At 43.1% G+C, this 22,991-nt stretch overlaps 5 protein-coding genes across 6 annotated transcripts; all 5 read left to right on the top strand.

The window, feature by feature from the left end:
• The first annotated feature begins 175 nt into the window (after positions 1–175).
• On the top strand, positions 176–3,209 carry LOC106960887 (uncharacterized). 2 transcript variants are annotated; one of them, XM_015054257.1, is made up of 9 exons: positions 176–356; positions 482–682; positions 1,247–1,369; positions 1,446–1,678; positions 1,747–1,884; positions 1,956–2,143; positions 2,219–2,298; positions 2,373–2,456; positions 2,869–3,209. In XM_015054257.1, the coding sequence occupies exons 2-9, from the start codon at positions 496–498 to the stop codon at positions 3,012–3,014; spliced, it is 1,179 nt and encodes a 392-aa protein (XP_014909743.1). In that variant the 5' UTR covers positions 176–356; positions 482–495; the 3' UTR covers positions 3,015–3,209. The 2 variants fall into 2 exon arrangements, with proteins under 2 accessions (XP_014909743.1, XP_014909742.1); XM_015054256.1 differs by having other exon boundaries at positions 176–382.
• Positions 3,210–3,489: 280 nt separating this feature from the next.
• Positions 3,490–8,140, top strand: LOC106960884 (coagulation factor VII-like). The gene is made up of 8 exons (XM_015054252.1): positions 3,490–3,593; positions 4,533–4,699; positions 5,429–5,453; positions 5,520–5,633; positions 5,712–5,852; positions 5,973–6,061; positions 7,174–7,294; positions 7,373–8,140. Exons 1-8 carry the CDS (start codon positions 3,509–3,511, stop codon positions 7,918–7,920), a joined length of 1,290 nt encoding a protein of 429 aa, XP_014909738.1. The 5' UTR covers positions 3,490–3,508; the 3' UTR covers positions 7,921–8,140.
• Positions 8,141–9,078: 938 nt separating this feature from the next.
• On the top strand, positions 9,079–13,002 carry LOC106960882 (coagulation factor VII-like). Its single transcript, XM_015054249.1, has 8 exons — positions 9,079–9,214; positions 9,963–10,126; positions 10,217–10,241; positions 10,516–10,629; positions 10,734–10,880; positions 11,243–11,352; positions 11,511–11,631; positions 11,715–13,002. Exons 1-8 carry the CDS (start codon positions 9,142–9,144, stop codon positions 12,311–12,313), a joined length of 1,353 nt encoding a protein of 450 aa, XP_014909735.1. The 5' UTR covers positions 9,079–9,141; the 3' UTR covers positions 12,314–13,002.
• Positions 13,003–14,068: 1,066 nt separating this feature from the next.
• f7i (coagulation factor VIIi) lies at positions 14,069–16,874 on the top strand. Its single transcript, XM_015054250.1, has 8 exons — positions 14,069–14,186; positions 14,390–14,553; positions 14,642–14,666; positions 14,773–14,886; positions 15,123–15,260; positions 15,327–15,442; positions 15,585–15,705; positions 16,164–16,874. Exons 1-8 carry the CDS (start codon positions 14,126–14,128, stop codon positions 16,766–16,768), a joined length of 1,344 nt encoding a protein of 447 aa, XP_014909736.1. The 5' UTR covers positions 14,069–14,125; the 3' UTR covers positions 16,769–16,874.
• A 1,695-nt stretch (positions 16,875–18,569) lies between these two features.
• LOC106960879 (coagulation factor X-like) lies at positions 18,570–22,681 on the top strand. The gene is made up of 9 exons (XM_015054247.1): positions 18,570–18,735; positions 18,971–19,131; positions 19,234–19,258; positions 19,341–19,454; positions 19,848–19,979; positions 20,776–21,062; positions 21,148–21,265; positions 21,454–21,641; positions 21,816–22,681. The coding sequence occupies exons 1-9, from the start codon at positions 18,672–18,674 to the stop codon at positions 22,260–22,262; spliced, it is 1,536 nt and encodes a 511-aa protein (XP_014909733.1). The 5' UTR covers positions 18,570–18,671; the 3' UTR covers positions 22,263–22,681.
• Positions 22,682–22,991: the final 310 nt, after the last annotated feature.

The raw sequence follows: 22,991 nt of genomic DNA, 5'->3' as shown, positions 1-22,991 counted from the left end.
TATAAAATATTGATCGACTTGATAAATGTCTGTGATTTGTGAAACTATTTCAGTCAATTTCAAAATAAAAATAAATGTTCGTGCCTGCACGGCAAAACTCGGGGCATTATTTATGTAATGACCCTCGCGGTACCCGTACTGCTACTTTGTTTACTAAATGACAACGATCATGTGTCATTTCGTTGATAATCCAATTATATATGTAAAATAAACCAGTATGTGACTGGAGGAGGTGTTGGTCGTTACTGGGAGGACCGGATGTTTACAGGCGGGTCACTTCCTGCTGAGTTTTGTAACTGTTTGATAAGAACTTATATAAGTTCTGATGAGGAGGAAGAATAATCGGGAGAGGAAAGGTGAGAGCTGTGTCAGCATCAGACAGGTGAGGTTTTAAATCAGGATTAATGGAGGCTGTTCTGGTTCCGGTTCCAGTTAACATCATGGAGAACTGAAGAGTTTTCCCCACTTTTTGCTGCTGCAGGTTGAAAGCTGGAGATGTCTGCAGTGAGGCGGTCAGTGAGCGAGGCCTTCTGGGCCATGTGTGCCGCAGATTCCCTGTCCATGCCGGTCCACTGGTATTACAACATCCAGGACATCAGCAGGGACTTCGGAGGCTGGATCAGCGGGTTTAACGCTCCCGCAGACAGACACCCGTCCAGCATCCTGACCCTGTCCAACACAGGTACCAGAACCGGACCGGGTTTCAGCTTTGAAGCAAAATGGATGAATTCATCTAAACAGTGTTGAAATTGGAGCCATTCCTTGATGTCAACCTGGTTTTATCTAGTAAAAGAAATTTTATTTATTTTTTAAATGAATTTTTAATTCATCACAGTCTTTTTTTTATAAATTTTATTGGTTTAAAATGTTTGACTATTTTAAAATGTACATGCACGTTTATATATATAATTTATTAGTATTTATCCATTCAGTCCAGAACTAGCTAGTGATTAGTATAACTGTTGGAAAACCCCAATGAGCATGGCCTGGTGGTGGCAGCATCATGCTGTGGGGCTGGATCCCAAACCAGCCAGATAGCAACATTAATGTTCCGTGTTTCAACCAATCAAAATGCGTGAAAGGTTGTGTCATGGCAGCCATGTGTCACTGATGATGCGGTGTGTCAGTTAGAACGTTTTTAATGACGTTCCTTCTGCAGAACATCAGAGTCCTGAGAACCCGGCCATGAGGAACTCCTCCCTCGTTGATGACTCGGTTCTGACACGTTTCCTTCTTCCTGTTGCAGCCGGCAGCGGTCGCTCCGCCTGGTCCACCGGTGCCAAGCGAGCCGACGTCGTAGGGAGCGTCATCCTCCATAACAAGCTGGATCTGTGGCGGTCCTCCAACGGCTCGGTCCATTACCACCAAGGTACCGGCGCTCAGAACCGCAGCTGTGTCAGAACCGGTGACTCTGTCGGATCTTCATCGTCTGTCCGGTCCTGCAGGTCTCCAGGCCGGAGACAACACCCTGAACATCCTCTGCTCCCTGCGAGCAGCTCGGACCATCGTCTCCGGGCGTTTCGCCGACGTCTCCCAGCCGGAGGTTCGGGCCGCTGTTCTGTCCGACTACGTCCGGTTCCTGACCACGCCCGGCTCGCACGCCGACACCTACGCCGAGTCCTTCCACCGCTCGTTCTTCGCCGACTGGCAGGACGGCAGGCCGACGTCTCCCAGTGAGGTGAACCAGGATCTTCCCTCCAGCTCCGCTGGTCATCAGACCGGTTCTGACTCTCTGGTTCTCTTCAGGTTCTGAAGTTTGCAGAGAAACGATCCAAACAGCTGCTGAGCTCTCGGTTTCCTGACAGCCAGCTGGACGCCATCGGTTGCCTTCCCATGATCCTTCCCTTTGTGCTGTTGTCTGCTTCGGCCAATGAGGATGAAGCTGTGAGCGAACCCAACCCGTCCGTCCTCATCCGTCCCTGAAGGTCCGGTCTCATGTTGTCGTCTCTCCTCAGGTTTCAGCAGCGGTGGAGTTCGTGAAGCTCACCCATCCTCACCCCAAAGTGCCCGAATATGTGACGATCTACAGCCGGGCGCTCCACGCCGTGCTGGGCGGGGCCAGCGTCCGCCAGCAGGCCGAGTTCGCCCTGAAGAGGCTGGAGGCCTGGGACGCCTGCCAGAGCTACAGCCGCAAGGCCGCCAGGTCCGTCAGAACTGGGCCAGCAGCTCTGCTGAAGGTTTCAGACATGAAACAGCTGATTTACTTTGACTGTTCCAGGTTTCCACCATCTTCTGAGGAGAGGCTGCAGGTCCATCAGAACGCCGTGAGCCACCTGGGTCTGGCCTGCTACAACAGAGGTCAGAGCCTACAAGCTCAACTTTAGCTTTACCTTATGTGAGCCATGCTAACCTTTGACCCGTTGAACCCACAGGGGCTCTGTCCAGTTTGTTCTACCTGGCCTACGAGTTTCATGACGACCCCAAAGGAGGAATCCTGACCAACACCAACTGTGGAGGTCAGACCTCAAGACGTTAGCTGAAACAAAGCTGAAGTGGTGGCATCTCTAGCTGAACGCTTAAATGTGCTAATGCGCTAATCATAACCATTAGCTCCTCTAGCACTAAAACCCTCCACCATTTAGCAGTATTTGGTGGAAGCTAATGCTAAATGCTACAGAAACACAGTATTTAGCAGAGGCTAATGCTGAAATGCTAGACTAACATAGTATTTAGCAGAGGCTAATACTAAAGCGCTACACCAACATGAAGTTTAGCTGAAGCTAATGGTAAAACACTAACTTTAATTTAATAATTCCGTCCTGTATGTTGCTTTAAATAAACTTATTAGGGAAGAAAGAGAGAAAACAAAACTTGAGTAAACAGACTTCAAACTGGATCTCCTGGTGTTTAACCTGTTTTGGTCTCCAGGTGAAAACTGTAACCGCGGTTCGGCCCTCGGGGCCCTGCTGGGGGCCGGGGCCGCCCACCGCGGCGCCGCCATCCCCCAGGAGTGGAAGGACGAACTGAGAGACGCCCAGGAGTTGCTCCCCGACATCCTGAAGGAGATGCTGTAACCGTGGTGACGCCCCCTGGAGGACAGGAGGACAACTGTTATCACAATGCAATGCAGCTTTCTGATTCCAGCGTTTTCTGTTTACAGTCACGATAAATTTGTTTTTAACTGGTTTTTTATTTAATAATCTGAATGCTTATGTAAACACCATGTTAACTTTTAAAAGGGAGCTTCATTAAATTATGAGTTATATTTATTATTTCTGTCTCAGTGTGCTGAAAAACAAACATGTCGTGGAAATGATCCTGATGGATTTATTCATTAAATAAAGTCAGAATCTTTGATTAAAACCATCATATTTAGAGTTTAGTGCCTATTTAAATGGTTCAAGCCTGATAAACCAGAGTAGATTTCATTCTTTGAGTTTATCTGCTTTGAAATAAATTGTAGCCATTTTGTCCTGACAGCAGAAAGGGGCTGAGCTTTAATCTGACGTGTTTTTCAGTCGGGGTTTTTGTTTGCTTCTCTGTGAACTTTGATCAGTTTAAAACGAGCATGGCGTCCATCAGCAGACAAATGAAGAGCGTCTTCTTCCTTCTCATAACCGCCGCTCTCCCAGCATGCACCGGGACCCCAGGAGGTCAGTCCTGCTCTTTCTTCCTCCTTCCTCTTCATCTTATTGTTGCTCTGGTAGCGTCTGTCAGGATCCAACGGCTCGGTTCTGATGAACTGGACCTCCGTTCTGCTCCAGACTGCAAAACGAAGAAAATACTACACAGTTTTATCATAAATTTAACTATTTTGACCAAAAGAGCTTTATTTATAATCTAATGAAATATCCTGTCAGATTTTTCTGCTGCAAACAAGTTAAATCAATAAAAATGAGTTTTAAATAAATATTATTTTACTCTAAGTACATTGAAATCCCTAGATTTTAAATAAAAATCAATTAAGCAACAGAAAATATTACTTTTTCTGTTAGTATTTAAATTTTCCTACTTGTGGTTTATGAATCTTGTTTTTGTATTTATGGCTGGTTATGAAAATATTTTCTGTCAGAAATTTCAAGAAATTTGTGGAAAATATTTTGAGTATCCAAAAAACATACACAAGTAAGAGTAGCTCAAGTAAAAGTAAAAAAGTATTTGGTAAAAGTCTACTCAAATTTAAATCATTTCATATTTAAAAAAAATAGATTATCAGATGGACAAAAATGTAAATTAAGTGGAAATGTTGGTATTTTAAGAACAAAAATGACAATAATTCATATAAGTATCAAAAAATAACAAAATCAGGCAAAATAAAATGTTTCCAGATCTGTTTCTTTCAATAAAAAAAAAAACTTATGAAACTTTAACAAAAACTGCAGGTGTGGGTCTGTTTCTGGTGAATTTAGTTTGTTTTTCAATCTGTGTGTAGAAAATCCAAAGATTTTACCCCAGTAAGAGTGGAAACAGTTCATAATAATATAAATAAAAGTAAATTTTCTCAAAAAAGTTACTTCAGTAAATGTAACTAGTTACTGCCCGTCATATGGTTTCAGTTTGAGTCCAGCAGCCGTTTGGTTGTTTTCCTGCAGGACGAATGTTTGTGTCCCGACATGAAGCCACTGGTTTCCTGCAGCGAACTCGAAGGGCCAACACTTTCCTGGAGGAGCTGAGAAACGGAAACATGGAGCGCGAATGTTACGAGGAGAAATGTTCCTACGAGGAGGCCAGAGAGATCATCCCGCACCCGCAGCAGCTGGTGAGTCTCACCTCCGTCTGAGATTTAAAGTAAAGAAGTAAACTTACTTAGATACTGTTTTTCAGAATGTCTACTTCACCCGAGTAACATTTTTTTGGGAAAACTTAAAACTTTCACTCTGCTACATTTCTCAAAAGTCTTTCGTTACATCAGGTGTGCTCAATGTGCGGTTCGGGGGCCATTTGTGGCCCTTGACTTGATCCCAGATCAGGAAAAGGCGAATTTGCTGCTTCAGGCCGTTTAATGTTGGTGAAATTTTCACTGGTCAAAGTTCTGTGCAAAATAAAACAGACAGTTAAAATCTGATAATGTAAAATGTAATGTGCAACATAAAGTATTAATACAGGGTTTTGCTTTTAATTTATTAGTAATAAACGTTCATTGAAGAGTGAAACATAAACTGTTCTTACTGACAAAAAAATCCAGAAAAAGATAAAACATTTGGATATAATTATATATATAATATATATAATTTGTCAAACCTGCAAGAACTACAGAAATCTGACAGCTTTGCTTATTTAGCAAGCACAAATAAATAATAAAATTGTTTGTGCAATTACAATAAAAATATTTGTAAAATGTTTGTCCCCCTGATTTATAATCTGGCCAAGCAGAAAATTTCCACAAATATTCTTGGCTAAACTCAAAAATATTCAAAGTACTTTAACTTAACTTTAGCCGAGTTCCTGATCCATCTCTGGTTTCACTGCCTGGTTTTCTCTTGTGCAGGAAAACTTCTGGAGGACCTACACAGGTACTGACCCGAACATTTCCCGCCTGCTGTGAGAACCGGGCCTCATGGATGTGTTTTGGTTTCCAGCGCCGAACCTCTGCCTGTCGTCTCCCTGTAAGAACGGGGCGACCTGCACCCGCCACCTCGCCTCCTACGCCTGTAAATGTGCCCCCGGTTTCCACGGGTCCAAATGTGACAAAGGTAGGAACCTGCTGAGAACTGGCTGCTGACGGGCCGGGTCCAGGATGTGGGTGATGTTCTGTTTCTGCCCGTTTGCAGTCCGATCGACCTCAACCAGGTGTCGCTATAGAAACGGCGGATGCGAGCATTTCTGCAGAGAGAATCCGGATCGCTCGCGGTTCTGCTTCTGTGCTCCAGGATACGGACTGGACCAGGACAACAGCACCTGCCTGCCCAAAGGTCAGAGCGGAGAGTCTTCTTCCTGGGGGTTCTGTCCGCTTCCCAACAGAACCGCACACTGAGACGCAACGCCTCCAGACTCAGGAAGTAAGACTGACCTCTGACCTCTCTCTGCTGCAGAGCCGGTCGTCTGTGGGAGGCCGCTGGTCAATTTTGCCCCCCGGGTTGTTAGAGGGCAGGCCTGCCCCAAAGGTCACTGTCCATGGCAGGTGAGTCCAACACCAGACTGGTCCAAAACATTTAATTTCAAAATTCACTAAATTAAAAATTAAAAAACTAGTTTACTGTGATTTCTAATTTTTTCAGTTTTACCTCCTCAACAAAAAACAAATTTTAATAAAATCTGTAAATAATTAAAGATCCAAACCATAAAACAAGTTTTAAATTGTTGCCTTATTAAACAAAAACTATTTTAGAATTTATTAAATAAAAAATTTGTTTGTGATATTTTTTGTTTCACCTGCTCAACAACAAACATTTTAATGAATATTATTAAAGATTCATAACATAAACGAGCTTTGGTTTGTTGCCTAATTAAAATAAAAACAATTTGTAAATTTATTAAATAAAAAAAGGCAAACATTTGTTAGGTAATTTTTGTTTAACTTCATTAAGAACTAACCAAATTTTAATGAAATCTGTTCATCATTAATGATCCTAAAATAGGCTTTGGACATTTACCTTATTTAAAGAAAACAATGTCAAAATTCAATCAATTAAAAATGTAAGAAATTGTTTTTGTTGTTTTTTTAATTACCTGCACAATGACACATACATTTTTTATAAAGTCTGAATATCATTAAATATCCAGAACATAAAACAAGTTTTGATTTGTTTCCTTATTTAAAAAAAACTATTTCAAAATTCACTAAATAAAAAATTCACTAAAATGGTTTGTGGTGTTTTTAAAACAAATCACTGCTCAACAATAAATCAAAATTACATGAAATTGTATATCGGTAAACAAACAGAGGCTTCAGACTCACTAAATAAATAAAAAATATTTTTTTGTTTTTAAAATGAAATCTGAGTGTCAATAAAGATCCTAAACATAAAAGGGTTCAGGTCACCTGAGTGAAGTTGGTCTTTCTTCAAATCTAACAAATAAAACATTTGTGCTGCCGTCATTTTAAAGATTTTAGCAAAAACATTTCCAGAGGTCATCTGAGGTCATCGTTAATATCTTCAAAATAAAGCAGCACAAACAAAAGTTTTTGCCGCCCAAACGTCTGACACCAATTTGTTAGATTTGTAGAAACCTGGGGGTCAACTTCACTCAGGTCTTCAGAGGTCGGGTCAAGGTCGTTCACGTTTGTTCCAGGTTGCGCTGTACGAACACAACCGGTTCAGCTGCGGCGCCATCATCCTGTCAGACGTGTGGATTCTCACCGCAGCGCACTGCGTCTGGAGCAAACCTTCAGCCATCTTACACATCTACGTAGGTGAGGTCACTCTTCAAGGTCAAACTCACAGCCTGGCGTCTCCTGACGATGTTTAACCTGAATGCTGGTCGCTGCCAGGCAAACATGACCTAGCGACAGAGGAGAAGACGCAGCAGCAGCGGCGTGTGCTGAACATCACCATCCACCCGGACTACGACCCCCTGACCACCGACAGCGACCTGGCCCTGCTGAAGCTGCACCGCCCGGTGAAGCTGGGCCTCCACGTCATCCCCATCTGCCTGCCGGCTCGGAACAGCACCTTCGCCTGGACGCTGTACAACGTCCGCCAGGCCACCGTGTCCGGATGGGGCCGCCTGGTGGAGGCCGGCCCCATCGCCCGCTACCTGCAGTGGCTGGTGCTGCCCAGGGTGCCGCTGCAGGAGTGCCGCCTCCACACCCAGCTCAACATCACCAAGAACATGTTCTGCGTGGGGCACAGACGGGGCGGGCAGGACGCCTGCGAAGGCGACAGCGGCGGACCGCTGGTGGTGAAGTACAAGAAGACGTGGTTCCTGACGGGCGTGGTGAGCTGGGGGAAGGGCTGTGCCAAGGAGAACATGTACGGCGTCTACGCCAAAGTCACCAACTTCCTGGAGTGGATCGAAACTGTGATGGCTACCGGCTGAAACGGCGCAGGTCAACGCAGCGCCGAGTAAACTGTGCTAGGAAAGTAGAAATGTCTGTAGAAATGTAGTTACATTAACCCAGCGACAAGCTCAAAGTTTAGATTTAATGTCTGAAATTACTTCTGTGGGTTTACATCTGGACAGGGGGAAGGAAATCTGTATTAATGTTCCAGAGAGTCATAATTCTGTCATCTATATGTAATAAACATACATAATCAGGCAAAACTGTGTTTTTCTTTCTACATGATTTCAACATTTAATCCTCAGTCATTAATGAACGAGTTCTCATCCAGGTGGGACAGAGGCTAAGCAAACTGTTGGGTGGAGATGTCCACCACCACAAGTCCTGGAAACTTCGTTTGTAACAGAAGGACGTTAGCCTGTTAGCATCGTTAGCTTGTTGACAAACTTTAGCAGGAAAAAACTGATGTTAGCTTTAAGCTAATGGGTTTCTTGTCGATCAGTTTTTTTCCTCAAAATCTTAAAGTTTGACTTTAGTGTAACATTTACAACAGATTATATGTCAGACTTTGACTAATCCAAACTACCACTTCACCAGTTTGTACCCAAGGATTTACCAGAACATTAGCAGCTCGTCCCTTCCTACTTCACTTTCCCACCTGCTAACAAACCGCTCATTTATTTGTGAGGTATTGTTAGGAATCAAGGAGACATTTTGTTTTCAAAAAAAGTTAGAATCACATATTTAATGTTTTTTAATCAGTATTTCTTCTGTTATTTAATCTTTTCACAACTCTGCTCGACTTGTGGATGGTTTATGATTAGTACCACTAGAGGGAGCTCCAGTGCTCCTGTTAAGAACCTCAGGTCCAACCGAACCAAAGGTAGACTGTTACATAAATATTTGTTTTGAGGGGAGGAAAGAGTAACTTACAGTGTTTTTATGGCTTTCATGCATCTTATTTCCATTTTTCATTCAGTGTTTTGGTTTCTTCTGCCCGCAGGTTAAAGTTTCAGTTTGATTTCACTCTCACAGCTTTCTGTCTTATTACATAAATGTTTTGATGTTCATATCAGGACCTGATGAGGTTTGAGAAGGAAATATTTTCTGAATTTGGTCAGCAGAAGTTGCTGAACCTGAGGGCATTGATCAGCCAGTGTTTCGTCACCAGGGGTATCTCCATGTGACAAACTACATGCTAGTGGTGAGAGGGGGAGTTCAAGACTTTGTACCTTTAGAAGAGCGATGGTAACGTTCTGATGAAATCAACCATGTTGCTGAGGGTCTTCGTCATCTTCGTCTTCATCCTCCAGGACTCCCAGCCGGCTTCAGGTGAGGAAGATCCAGACTGAACCTGTAAGTTGTTCATGGTTTAGCAGAAGGAGTTGAAGCTGAGGTAAATCCTTAATAGTTTGTGTTGAGTTAACAACAAGCTAGCCGGCTGCAAAGCTAACACCTACTGGTGTCACATTCTGATTGCCTCACCCAACAACCCACTGGTGACAAACACCCTTAAAAGGTTCAGTTCAGCAAATGACCGAAACCTTCTGGGTCTCCTAGCAATAGCAAAACAAGCTACCGAAGCATCAATGAACCTTTGGATCTTAAATCTTCCTCCTCAAGTCTTGTTTCTGAACAGAAGACAGTATAAAGTGACCAGATTTATCAAAGGACAATTAGACAAGCTTCATCTTCTAAGACCAGCGGTGGTGGAGGCTGGAGTGTCATGCAGTGTATCACGAGATTATTTCCAGTAATCAAACTCAGGGAACTGTATGGCAAACAAAGAGAGTCTACAGAGAGTCTGTTATCTACACATCAGCGCTGAAATGCAGCAACATGGTTTCCCCTGGTTATGTTTAGTTCATCACGTTCCAGGAACGGCTGCTACCTATAAACAACAGCAGCTAGTAGAGCCTTATGAAGCTCTCCAAATTAAACTAACAGAGGAAATTACAAGATGTGTTTTTGTTCCAAAGTAAAAATCGTATCAGCTGCACCTTGATTTATATCTACCTCAACAGGTAAACTGATGTTTTCCAGTGAAGGCATGTGATTTATGCTCCTTTGTGTTCCACAGTCTTTCTGGAGCGACATGAGGCCAACGGCGTCCTGATTCGGACTCGCCGGTTCAACTCCGGCTGGTTTGAGGAGCTGAAGATGGGAAACCTGGAGAGGGAGTGTTTGGAGGAGAAATGTAGCTTTGAGGAGGCCAGAGAGGTGTTTGAGCACGACGAGGTGACGGTGCGTTACGTCGCAGACACTATGAGGGTCGACGATTCTAACTCATCGAGCAAGAAACTAAAATCCTGTTGGTTTTTGTCTTTTCTTCAGAACGAGTTCTGGAAACGGTACTCCAGTAAGTAATGATTGTCAACATAAACCGTAAAACATCTGACCTTCTGGTAACGGAGTCAGGGAGGAGAACAGTACATCCACTAGAGCTGCCTGTATGTTTGGAGGGTTTTACGAAAAGTTTCACATTTCTACGACAACTGCTGACCGTTTATAAGCTGCTGAATATTTCTGAACACTTGGGGTTGGATTAAAATAGGTTCATAACCGTCAACAGTTATCAGCTGTAATGTTGGCTGTAATTTCTGTTAAATAATAACGGTGTGTTTCTGCCCCAGTCCCTGACAGATGTACCTCGGCTCCCTGTCAGAACAGAGGGACCTGCATCAATAACGAAGAGTCCTACACCTGCTTATGTCTTCCTCAGTTCATGGGACTCAACTGTGAGTTCGGTGAGCAAGAAAAGACATTTTATCATGGGTTAACAACCAGTATTTTAATTTCCTGTCTTTTTCAAATAACTTCAGTTCCTATCTGTTATTATTTCTGTCTCCAGAGCAGCAGACGGAGTCTGACAGTTGTCTGCTGGAGAACGGAGGCTGTGATCATTTCTGCGATGAAGACACTTTTGGACGAAGGCTAGCATGTTCATGTGCTGATGGTTATGAACTGGACGCAGATGGACGGAGCTGCATCACTAAAGGTTTACTGCAACTTTAGGTCATTTACAAACTTTCATTCTGACTGAATATTTTAGTAACACAATAATCATCTACATAAGAGTTTTGTATTTCAATAAATACAAAACTACTGGATCGTAAGCTACCTACACCAACTTTCAATTACAAACCAGAAAAAGTTTTTTTCAGGTTTCACAGACAATTTAAAAAGCTTATTTTGGCTTCCTCCAAATAGATCAATTTGTCATCAGCCTAAGAGAGAACATTAAAAACATCAATTTTGTTATCAAATCAACACTCAAGACGTTTAAATTTAGTTGCTGAGGAGTTATTTTGTCCTATATCAGCCCTGGTAATCAACTGTCCAATCAAATGGTTGTTTCAGCACCAATAGCATGCGGCACGGTCCCCGTCCTACAGAAGGTAACCAAAGACATGCATCTGCTGAGGATTGTGGGGGGAAGCGAATGTCCAAAAGGTGAATGCCCCTGGCAGGTAGGTGGAAGATAAAGAGTCTGATTTACTGTCAGCAAACAGACTTCAGAGTTACAGTGAGAGCTGAAGCCAAACATGTTCAACCTGCTAAGACTGAAGAGGAGGCCGATGTTTTCATGGAATGAAAACTGAAATCTGTGTTTAATCATTCCTTGAAGGTTTTGCTGACATATAAAGGCAAAGGTTTCTGCGGAGGAGTGATTTATAAACCGACATGGATCCTCACAGCATCTCACTGCCTGGAGAACACCAACCCGCAGTTCCTGAAAGTGGTTGCAGGTATGAATCAAACCTTTCAACAGCAAAAAAACAATTTAAACCAGTAGAGACCAGTTCAAACTGGTTCCTGCTCTGTCTTCCAGGTGAACACGACATCTTGGTCAACGAGTCCACTGAACAGGTCATCCAAGTAGTAGAGATCATCATGCATGAGAATTATGTGAGCAGTACCGTGGACAACGACATCGGCCTCCTACGCCTAGCGTCCCCCATAGTTTACTCGCCGTACGCGGTTCCGATCTGCCTGCCGACTCGGCCGCTGGCTGAACGGGACCTCTGGGCGGTGGACCTGCACACGGTGAGCGGCTGGGGCAGGCAGGGCGAGAACGGGCCCACCTCCGTCCTCCTCCGGCGTACCAAGGTGCCGCGCATCCGGAAGCAGACCTGCAAAGAGCAGAGCGGCGTGCTGCTCACCAAGAACATGTTCTGTGCCGGGTACTTGGACGGTCGGACGGACTCGTGTAAAGGCGACAGCGGCGGCCCGCTGGTGACGAAGTTCAAGAAGACGCACTTCCTGCTAGGCATCGTCAGCTGGGGGAAGGGCTGCGCCCGACCAGGCAACTACGGCATCTACACCCGAGTGTCCAACTACCTGGAGTGGATCCAGAACCGAACAGCGACACCGGTTACAGGAAACACCACAGAAACCGTCCCTAGCTCTGCGACTGTAACTGTACAGTAATCTGAATCATTTATCCAAACAGATGGAGAGCAAACTGAAAAAATGACTTCCTTTCTACAGGTGCCATATGCAAACTTAAATTAACAGCAATAATAAAATGGAGGTTGAAATATAAGGAAGCAAAATATTTAGCTTCCAGGTAACCATTTAGTTAGCAAGCCACATTTAAAATATTTATTTTGTAAACTAAATATTTGCATTCAGTTCTACAGTTAGCTTGCTAACTATTTAACTATCAAAATATTTAGGTTGTATCAAAATATTTCGTTTAGTAATTGAATATTTAGCTTGGTAAGAGAAGTATTTAGCTGACTAATTATTTAATTAGCAAACTACATATTTAGCTTGCTAACTAAGTATTTAATGTGCCAACTAAATATTTAGCTTGCTAATTGAATATTTAGCTTTAAAATATTAAGCTCACTAATTAGCAAGCTGAATAATTAGTTTGCTAACTAAATGTTTTGATTGCTAACTGATTATTTGGGTTGCTAATTTAAAATTTAGCATTTGAAACTGTGACATTTATACATGTCTTGGTCCAAAATGCCGGGTTATTTTTTGGGTTTGTTGTGTAGAAGGTTAAAGGTTTAGGTCATTCATTTGTTTAAATGAGTTAATAAAGAAAATATGATATGTTTTGTGGTTTTATTGTTAATTTCTTCACAGCTGGAAGAAGGAAAATAAAATATTTAGAATGTCCAAATGTCTCTCACTAATCATCTCTTAGATGAGAAATTCACACCAAATGTTTAAATCAATATAAATAATACACAGATGCAAAGAGATAATAACTATTTCATAAACTAAGCCCTGCATCCTGTGTCCAGGTAAATCTGTACGGAGCCCCTAAGGGGACATGGAGAAAAAAAAAAAGGAAAGAAATCCCGACTTATTATCGCGAGATCCCGAGAAACTAAGTCGAGATCTCGAGATCCCGACTTATTATCGCGAGATCCCGACTTATTATCGCGAGATCCCGACTTATTATCGCGAGATCCCGACTTATTATCTCGAGATCCCGACTTATTATCGCGAGATCCCGAGAAAATAAGTCGGGATCTCGAGATCCCGAGAAAATAAGTCGGGATCTCGAGATCTCGAGATAATAAGTCGGGATCTCGAGATAATAAGTCGGGATCTCGAGATCTTGACTTAGTTTCTCGGGATCTCGAGATAATAAGTCGGGATCTCGAGATAATAAGTCGGGATCTCGAGATAATAAGTCGGGATCTCGCGATAATAAGTCGGGATCTCGAGATCTCGACTTAGTTTCTCGGGATCTCGCGATAATAAGTCGGGATTTCTTTCCTTTTTTTTTTTTCTCCATGTCCCCTTAGGGGCTCCGTAAATCTGAGTCCATCTGAGTTCACCAACATTTACTGACACCTAGTGGACAATTAGAGGCATAGCAATACAATGAAGTCCACTCACTACTCAATAAAAATATATTGAGTGGATTTTTAACAGTAAATAAGAAATATGTTGCATATTTACTGTAATCTATGTAGAAAACCTGTAAGATCTCTTCATTTTATCCAAATACAGTTAAAGATTTGATTTTAATTTTCTTACGATGAAAGCTTTAGTTACAAACAGTTCAACTTTAAGTTTTTATTTTCTAGCTAATCCATCTTCAGTGGTCGTACTTCTGCAGTAACTGTGAAGTACTTTTCCATACTGCTTGTGTACAGCGAGTGAAACGCGTCCAAAGTACCAGAGATCTTTGTTTACAGAGCAGGTTGAGGCTCCAGAGCTGAACCGCCTCTGATCTAAGTCCTGATTTTGTCTGCGACGTTCAACACTGCAGACATGCTGCTGAGGAGCTTCTGCCTGGTTTCTGCTCTGCTGTGGGCCGTCCACGCTGCTGAAGGTCGGACAAAACATCCATTAACTCAGATTACTGCTTTTAGAGACACACACCTTAATGGTTTGTTTTAAGATTTAATCCCAGACGTTGATTAGATAAACAGCAGAATCTACCAGGTACCTTTAGAAGCTTCTGCTGTGTTCACACATTAATTAAAGAAAACGCCGTGAAGGTGAGTAACAGACGAATGGATGCACCGTCTGCAGTGTTTGTAGAGAAACATGAAGCCGCCTCGGTGCTGCGCAGATGGAGGAGAGCGAACAGCGGCTTCCTGGAGGAGCTGAAGCAGGGGAACCTGCAGAGGGAATGCATCGAGGAGATCTGCGACTACGAGGAGGCGCGGGAAGTCTTCGAGGACGACGAGAAGACGGTGAGCAGCTCGCTCCTCTGGATCTCTGCTGCACCCGCTGGTGTCCGGAGAATAAAAACACTGACAAACTCTTTCTGTTCGGTTTCAGAGGGAATTCTGGAAAACTTATGAAAGTAAGTGTCTTACAGTGCTCACCCTGACTGATCCAACAAATCTGCTGAAACTGAAGTCAACCTTCATTATTTTGGACCCTACAATGATTCCAATCTGTTCCGTCAGAAAAGGACCCCTGCCTGGTGAACCTGTGCCAAAACAACGGGACGTGTATCTACATGGGAACCAGCTATGAATGCCAGTGTCCGGAGGGATATGAGGGACGGTACTGTCAGACAGGTACTGCTTTTACTTTAATATTTGTAGATGTTTCTGGTGTTTTTTCTATTCATGTTAAATTACAGTTGTAAACATCATCCAGCTGACCTTCAGTGATTGATGGGTAGAGTAGCCATCTAACTCAGGTACAATGTATTTTTACTGAAACAAAAGTGAGTAAATTTAAGTAACTGGTTATTTTAGATGTCTAAATGTGGAGAAAACAGCTGCTCTGCTGCATAAGATTTTCTTTTCAGTGTTTGAAGACTCGCTGGGTTGCCTGTACCAGAATGGAAACTGTGAGCATTTCTGCGACGGTTCTGGAGGGAGACGTAAATGTTTCTGTGCTGACGGCTACCAGCTGGGAGACGATGGAAAAAAATGCGTCCCTAAAGGTGAAGGAAAGGTCACAGCGCCCTCTAGTTTACATGGGCGTTTGCTGATGATGTGATTGTGTTCAGTGGCGTTCCCCTGCGGACGGGTGGCCTCCTCAGACACCGGACTCAACCAGACCATGCAGGATCAGGTCAGGCTGGTGGGAGCTAACCACTGTAACGATGGAGACTGCCCCTGGCAGGTAAACACTGCTGCAACCCACAGTGGCGCCCCCTGCAGGCTGCCGCTGTGTCCAGGTCCTTATTAAACCAATCGGACGCCGGTTGGTTTAAAATCCAATCAACCAGATTATTAAATAAATAACTCTTAATGTTCTTCCTCAGGTTCTGATTAAGCTGAATGGAAGCAGCCACTGCGGTGGAGTTCTGGTCCGACCGGACTGGGTCATCACCGCGGCCCACTGCGTTCATGGCCAGAGCCTCCAGCACCTCACTGTGGTGGCAGGTACAGCTAAAATCTGACCTCTAATCACCTTCAAATATCGGCAAACTATTTAGGGAACTAAATGGTTATCATATTTACTAAATGTTTTATAAAAAAAAAAATCTAAACTGGATGAAGTTTGTCATTTTGTGCAAAAGTGTTTAAATGCCAGAGCTTGGAAATAAATACAGGAACATTTACCTCGTTATAACACAAGAACGTTTCTTGTTAAAATGAAAAAAACCTGAATTTGGTGAGAACGTTTCTCGTTTTAACAACATTTAAAAAGACATAAAGGGGTGCTATATTTTGGTTTTAATAAACAGGACAGTTTTCCCATTTGAATACTGCTCTTGAATTTATTTCCAAGCTTTAGCAGGTGAACACTTGTGTAATTTTCAGACGTTTCACTGATTCAAAACTTGATGCCTTTTCCAGCTCAGTTGCGATTTAGAACGAAATCTGTCTTTGTTGACCAGGTGAAAACAATCTGGATATGAAAGGTGACACAGAGCAAACATTTGACGCTAACATGGCGATTCCCCATGACAACTACAACCCGGCAACAGGCGACAGCGACATCGCCCTGGTCCGGATGAACGGGTCTGTTGTTCTGAACAGGTACACCGTCCCCATCTGCCTTCCCACCAAAGACTTTGCTGAACGGGAGTTGCTGCCGGTCCGATACCACACTGTGTCCGGCTGGGGCAAGAGGACCACCGGGGGGAACGCCTTCACCTCCTCGGGCCGCCGGGTCTCACCCACCCTCCGTAAGATGAGCGTCCCCATCGTCCAGAACTCCCAGTGCTCCCAGAAAGCCAAATTCAACTTCACCGACAACATGCTGTGCGCCGGGTACCTGGACGGAAACCAGGAAAGTTGCCGTGGCGACGACGGCAGTCCGCTGGTCACCGAATACCGCTCCACCAGCTTCCTGACGGGCGTGGTGGCCTGGGGGCGGGGCTGTTCTCGCCCGGGGTACTACGGAGTCTACACCAAGGTGGCCATGTTTGTAGACTGGGCGGAGGAAACCATGAAGAACACACCGATTCTGGATGTCCTGCAGGAGCAAACAAGGGTTTAAACTCAGAAAAGATTCAAAATGTTGGTCCATGTTGTAGAACAGACAAAGTTATTCCATCTGTTCTCAGGAGGCAACATAAACAAATAAAGCCTGGAATGAAAACATCTCTGACTTCTGAAATTCTTATGATTTAAAAATATTTTATTACATATTTGTTGAAACTGTCACTATGTCTTAACAGATAAACTGAAAAAATCAAGGTCCTCTGCCTTCTTCTCCCAGTGTTAACTGGGGACAACTAGTCAGAGCCAGGAGGCGGGTCTTAGCGCTGTCAATCATGCCTGTGTGCGCACTTGAAATCTACTAAATCTACTAAATTACTAAGTTTTAAAATTTATTTTAGATGCTACATTCTCAATGTTATCAGAACTGTATAGGTTTTTAAATTCAAGTTGTTCACACAAACCATACATCATCACACCATCAGTCCTCCCGACGGAGATCCACGACTGCCTGGAGAGTCAGGGGCGTAGCATAGGACCTGTACCGACCTGGGCTGGAAGGCCGCTCACAAAGGAAGAAACCATTACTAATTCTAACGGTTAGTAATGGAAATACTCTAATGCAGTGGTTCCCAAACTTTTTGGGAAAAGACACGCTTTACTTTTGGGTTCCACAACCCAAAGAACAAATCCAACATTTTGGTGACATGCGCTGACATATTTAAAGCACTGTCCTACATATGTATCATTCATTAATGGCCGTATTTATTTAAGTTTGAAACAGCTCTGTGTTAAAGAGTGTTAAGAAAATAAATTTAAAGTATGCTAGTTTAAAGCTTAACATCTCTTGACTGAAATAGCCTAACTATAGTTTTGAAATTAGTAACTTATTCTGGCCTATTGACCTTTATGTTACCTGTAGTTACAGCAGATGGTTTGCTAAGATCTTTTAAACTGCCCTTTGTCTGTGTGGGAAACAATCAGGAGAAGTTCCAGCTTTTCACACTCATCTGTGAAAAGCCATAAAACAGCAGGAGTTCAGGAGAGTCTCTGCTCTCACTTTCTTTAAACAATGGAGACAAATGGTCTTAGATCGTGACTTGCAGGGAATTTTAAAAGGGTCAGAGACAGCTTCTGGTTGGATGAGCAAATGTATGCCTTATTTGAATAAATTAAAGACAAGAATACGCCTTTACTATAAAACTTTCTACACAGGAGTAACAAATTAGATTTGCTCTTGCAATTCTCCAAAGACGTCTTTGCTTTTCTTTCTTCTTCTTCTTTTCCATTTGTCTCAGGTAAAAGAATGTATGTCTCTGTTGTTCTGCAGTTTCTGTTGTAATTTTATGTGTTGTCTTCTATTGGATTAAACTCTGTAATTCTGTGACGTCAACACTCATTGTTATTTTCTGTGTGGCTACATGCGGCCCGCCGGGAGGACCCGGGATCCATAAGAAGAAGATCGAGCCAAAGAGTTTTCTTAAGAAGAAATATAACTTAAAATCTTCTTCAACAAGAGACAGAAGCAGGAATATCTTTTTGCTGATAACGAATGAACAATCAGAACAAACTGTGACTGATAGCCGAGGACCAGAATGAGATAAAACAGCTTATCTTCTTTTACTCCTCCAGGAAAATCCAACAACAGAAGCAGAAAAATCTGGACTGAAACCCCGGATTCTGATTGAAGAAGTTTGTAGCTTTCTCTAAAAATGAACAGACTACTTTATCATTTCACCAGAACCACAAGCTTCCCTGTTTCTACTGCAAAGCACTGTAGGAGTTGTAGTTTTCACTGACGGAGTGCTGAAGGTCTGACATTTGGAGCAGGAAGCCTGAGATAAAGCCCGCCCAGAGCAGACCTTCCTCCCCCAGCGCAGTTCGTTGCCCTCTCTGCCTCCCTGCTGCAGTCAGACTCCATAACTCTGAACCAGGACAGTGAAGGTTCTCCAACCGGGACCATGTCTGGGACTCTACGACCGACCCTGGGCCTCGTGCTGCTGCTTCACCTCACGGCCGCTCACGGTACGTTGAGACCCACATTCAGGTGTCAGGACTGATGAAGAGGAGGGTGGTGGGGAGGAATTTGGAGTGTGTGTGTGTGCGTGTGTGTGTGTGTGTGTGTGTGTGTGTGGAGGAATGGGGAGGTTGTTGATTGACAGTAACACTTGACCTCAGGACAATATGTTTTGAGGTTTGCGTGGGAAGCATCTGGAGTGTTTCTAGTCCCAGATTGCCAGTTTCTGTTCCCTATCTCCAGTTTTCCTGGATGGCAGGGAGGCCAACCAGGTTCTGACCAGGCTGAGACGGGCCAACAGCTTTCTGGAGGAACTTAAACAAGGCAACATGGAGAGGGAGTGCAACGAGGAGCGCTGCAGCTGGGAGGAAGCACGAGAGATCTTTGAAAATAAGGAGAAAACTGTATGAATCTAAAGACGTTTTCATCAAAATGCAAAGAAAGTCAGTCAGAAAACTTCTAATAATTCTGTATTAAACCATTTTATTCTGTTGGTTTTTCTTCAGGATGCATTCTGGGCCGTATATGTGGGTAAGCTTCCTCTTCATAACCCCAAACCAACTGACTTCTAGGGTTCTGGCATCTAACTGAAGTTACTCTGTCCTTTCTGCAGATGGCGACGCCTGTCTGTCCACACCCTGTGCTAATGGAGGTCGGTGCACGGATACGATTGGGAGCTACAAGTGCTTCTGCATGGAGGGATACAAGGGCTTCAACTGTGAAATCGGTAAAGTAGAAGAGTCAGTCCAGACGGTAAAAATTGGGTGATACAGTAGCAGAACGTTCGTCCATCAGTCTTTAGCTACTATGAAGACTTGATGAGGTTTGAGGAACATTTTGGCAATGTCATTTTGCTTGGTCTTCTCTGCAGATCATGTTATTTTAAAAGCTGTTGCTAATAAACTCAACCCAACCAGGTGTTGAGAAGATGCATACCTTGGACCTGAAAGAGTTCCAAGATCACATGTTCCTGACTCTCACAAATAAACATGGGCGACATTCGGTATTCATTCTGTTCAGAGTTACAGCACCACAGGTTGCCCCAAGATACCCTCTACAGTGTTTTCAGTGGTGCCGCGTACATACTTTCTTAATTGCTGTAGTATCTGTATCTTTTCAGTTATCCCCAAGCTCTGTGATAACGATAACGGCGGCTGTGATCATTTCTGCCATGTTGTCAAAACAAACGTTGAGTGCTCGTGTGCTGATGGATACTTCTTGGGTCAAAATGGAAAGTCCTGTGAATCCAATGGTAAGAAAAGCACATCTGATGATCCAGCTTGAACACAGGAGATCTGGATGAGTGATTGAACAGCATACAACTGCAAGTATCTTTAAATTCAACAATGGGATGTAAAGGTTTGGATTTATTGGGGATTTTATTCCAATTCTTGACGGGGCCAAACATACAGATTCCAAGAAAATGTAAATTCCCAAAAACCATTGGACAAACAGTCCAATTTTTTATTTATTTTTTTATGAGTCCCATGCCAAGAGATCTGCCTGACCAACACCCACAGCCAAGTGAAAGCCCAAGAACCTCAACAGAGATATAAAAAGGATAATTGCACAACCAGACATAATAGGGAAGTTTTCAGAATCCTTTCTAAACAGCAGTAGATCCAAGATCAGGGCAACAACCCAGTAACCACTATGGTTCAAGCCTGGTTTGACCTTCAGCATGATAGTGCCAAGGTGAGGCTTAGGACTCATGAACACCAGTGATGGCACAAGGAGACAGACCTTCAATCTATTTAGCTTTACCTCTAGTCAACACGATGATCTTTAAGATCCAGACACAGTTGAGGTCCACAACGGGACGATGATCCCACACTGGTTCTGGAAGCATTTGGCTTCTGGACTGGCAGGTTGTTGTTTTCATCACTCTACCAGTAAAAAAAACAATGAATGTGATCAGTGGACACAAACGTATGGTGATGGAAATATCTCCGGAAGCAATATAACAAACCAGAGCTTTGGACACCAAAGCATCATCTCAGAACCGGTTTAGATTTCCTGAACTCTAAACATCCAACAAACTCTTGCAGAGCCTTTTAAATGCGGAGCCCTCATCAGCAACAAGGTCCGGCGGTCGCTCGTGGACTCTGGAGATCTGAACATGGAAGAAGTGAAACCCCCCAAGCTGAACACCACTGCAAACTCTATGGAGCAAAGGAACATCCTCAACACTGATGATTCGTTCTGGTCCAGAAACATCAGTAGCCAGCTCCCAGCTCCTATTCCCAATTTGATGAGTTCGGGTTCCATTGACAGGTCGGGGAGTGTTCGGATCGTCGATGGAGAGGACTGTCCACCAGGAGAATGTCCATGGCAGGTAGTCACACAACAAAGTGATGATTTGAATGTTATGTTCTGGTCACAGATTCTGGCAGATCTATACCATTACTGTGTCCTGCTAGGCTCTACTGATCAATGACGACAACATTGGGTTCTGTGGGGGAACGATTCTGACCGAGTACATCATCCTGACCGCGGCTCACTGCATGAACCAATCACGTTACTTCTTCGTCAAAGTTGGTAGGTCCGACTCATCAAACTGGAACTTCCTTTTTACCTTTTCAAATATTTATACTACTTCTTTTACAAACATATTGTAACATCAGAAATCTTTAAATATAGCATACCTGTGGTTTAAGTCTCTAGTTATTGCATTGAAATGTGTTGTTGACCAGGTGAGTGATGCATTATTATGTCCATGTTTCCAGGTGAACACAACACCACTCAACAAACCGATTGGGAAATATCCCATCAGGTGGACACCATTGTTTCCCATTTCAAGTACAGTCCAGAAACCTACAACAACGACATCGCACTCGTAAAACTGTCCAAGCCCATTAGGTTCAACAGATACATCCTGCCGGCCTGCATACCGCAACCAAATTTTGCAGAAAACGTGAGAATAATCAAAGGTTTCTGCTGTGGTAAATCAGGTTTTCTATAAAATGAGAGCAGGATGTAGAAATCAGGGAAGCATTGGAGGATATTTGTATACTTATTGTTTGTTTTGATGATAAGTTTCGCTAAACTAAAACAAAGCTTTAAAGATTTGTGTTGTGTTCTGTTGCAGGTCCTGATGCGGCAGAATGACGGTCTGGTCAGCGGTTTCGGACGTCTTGGTGAGGGTCGAGAAGCATCTACGATCCTACAACGCCTCTCTGTGCCCTACGTGGACCGGCTCACCTGCATTGAATCCACCCAGTTGCGCATTACTATGCGCATGTTTTGCGCCGGCTACGATACAATCGCTAAGGACGCCTGCCAGGGTGACAGCGGCGGCCCGCATGTCACACGTTACCATGACACCTACTTCATCACCGGCATCGTGAGCTGGGGCGAAGGCTGCGCACGCAAAGGGAAATACGGCATCTATACGCAAGTGTCTAAATATATCCACTGGATCAGAGAGGGCATCAAGAAGCTGACGCCCACAGGAGAGATCAGGCAAAGGAGGGACCATGGTGCCATCAAGAGACAGAAGAGAGACCATGGTGCCATCAAGAGGCTGTACCTGTAAGCTAGCTGGGGCAACCCGCTGAGAATGTAATCACTTTGAAATGGCTACGTTTTAGTCAAACAGGTGATCAATTTGTAAAGAGCGACATACCTTATCGAGTGACCACAATACAGATGGAGTTCCTCAGGGTTGATACTCTATGTACCTTCATTTTCTGTTTTGTTTAAGCTTCATTGTTGATTTGAATATTTGGGGTTGCAAAAAGATTTGACATTTAATAAAGAAATAAAGAAATGTGTTAAATTTACTTTTTTCCACTTGAAAAACTGTTCAGAAATAATATATTTTCTTTAACTTGAGCTTTTCTTTAGGGACCAAGTTTCCACCGATAGTGTTTCAGCATCACACAAACGTAAAAACCTGCTATTCTGATGTAAAGGTTTGCTGGGCAGAATTATTAAACACCTAGAAAACACTTACATTATTGTTTGCTTGTATTCTTTAACATCTGTTTTGGTAAATATTAACATGAACTAATCTTCAACAAAATGAGGCCAAACACAATCAACAAATTTAAAGAAAAATGTTAATTTCACATAACATTTAAAGAATATTCACTGAATTTCTTATATATTATATTCAGTTATCCAAGCTTTTGATTGTAAAACAAATATTACAAATAAAAATGACTAAATTAAAAGATAATTAACCTTTTAAATTAACATTTAATTTGCATCGTAGAATGATTTTTTTAGCTCTAATCTACATAATTATTTAAATTGCTTGAAT

Source organism: Poecilia latipinna, unplaced genomic scaffold, assembly GCF_001443285.1.
Source record: "Poecilia latipinna isolate Pla-1442-1.1 unplaced genomic scaffold, P_latipinna-1.0 Scaffold1241, whole genome shotgun sequence".
NCBI lineage: Eukaryota > Metazoa > Chordata > Actinopteri > Cyprinodontiformes > Poeciliidae > Poecilia > Poecilia latipinna.
This window is presented reverse-complemented; position numbering and strand designations above follow the sequence as displayed.

What these genes read in the sequence shown, in the direction of transcription:
- f7i (XM_015054250.1), top strand. Translation starts at nt 14,126, where the DNA reads ATGCTGCTGAGGAGCTTCTGCCTGGTTTCTGCTCTGCTGTGGGCCGTC. An exon ending in GGCCGTCCACGCTGCTGAAG is followed by an intron (nt 14,187 to 14,389) that starts GTCGGACAAAAC and finishes CACCGTCTGCAG; the next exon opens with TGTTTGTAGAGAAACATGAA. An exon ending in GCACCTCACTGTGGTGGCAG is followed by an intron (nt 15,706 to 16,163) that starts GTACAGCTAAAA and finishes TTTGTTGACCAG; the next exon opens with GTGAAAACAATCTGGATATG.
- LOC106960887 (XM_015054257.1), top strand. Translation starts at nt 496, where the DNA reads ATGTCTGCAGTGAGGCGGTCAGTGAGCGAGGCCTTCTGGGCCATGTGT. An exon ending in GGCCGACGTCTCCCAGTGAG is followed by an intron (nt 1,679 to 1,746) that starts GTGAACCAGGAT and finishes GGTTCTCTTCAG; the next exon opens with GTTCTGAAGTTTGCAGAGAA. An exon ending in TACAGCCGCAAGGCCGCCAG is followed by an intron (nt 2,144 to 2,218) that starts GTCCGTCAGAAC and finishes TGACTGTTCCAG; the next exon opens with GTTTCCACCATCTTCTGAGG.
- LOC106960884 (XM_015054252.1), top strand. Translation starts at nt 3,509, where the DNA reads ATGGCGTCCATCAGCAGACAAATGAAGAGCGTCTTCTTCCTTCTCATA. An exon ending in ATGCACCGGGACCCCAGGAG is followed by an intron (nt 3,594 to 4,532) that starts GTCAGTCCTGCT and finishes GTTTTCCTGCAG; the next exon opens with GACGAATGTTTGTGTCCCGA. An exon ending in CATCTTACACATCTACGTAG is followed by an intron (nt 7,295 to 7,372) that starts GTGAGGTCACTC and finishes GGTCGCTGCCAG; the next exon opens with GCAAACATGACCTAGCGACA.
- LOC106960882 (XM_015054249.1), top strand. Translation starts at nt 9,142, where the DNA reads ATGAAATCAACCATGTTGCTGAGGGTCTTCGTCATCTTCGTCTTCATC. An exon ending in TTGAGCACGACGAGGTGACG is followed by an intron (nt 10,127 to 10,216) that starts GTGCGTTACGTC and finishes TCTTTTCTTCAG; the next exon opens with AACGAGTTCTGGAAACGGTA. An exon ending in GTTCTGGAAACGGTACTCCA is followed by an intron (nt 10,242 to 10,515) that starts GTAAGTAATGAT and finishes TTTCTGCCCCAG; the next exon opens with TCCCTGACAGATGTACCTCG.
- LOC106960879 (XM_015054247.1), top strand. Translation starts at nt 18,672, where the DNA reads ATGTCTGGGACTCTACGACCGACCCTGGGCCTCGTGCTGCTGCTTCAC. An exon ending in ATTCTGGGCCGTATATGTGG is followed by an intron (nt 19,259 to 19,340) that starts GTAAGCTTCCTC and finishes TCCTTTCTGCAG; the next exon opens with ATGGCGACGCCTGTCTGTCC. An exon ending in AAAGTCCTGTGAATCCAATG is followed by an intron (nt 19,980 to 20,775) that starts GTAAGAAAAGCA and finishes AAACTCTTGCAG; the next exon opens with AGCCTTTTAAATGCGGAGCC.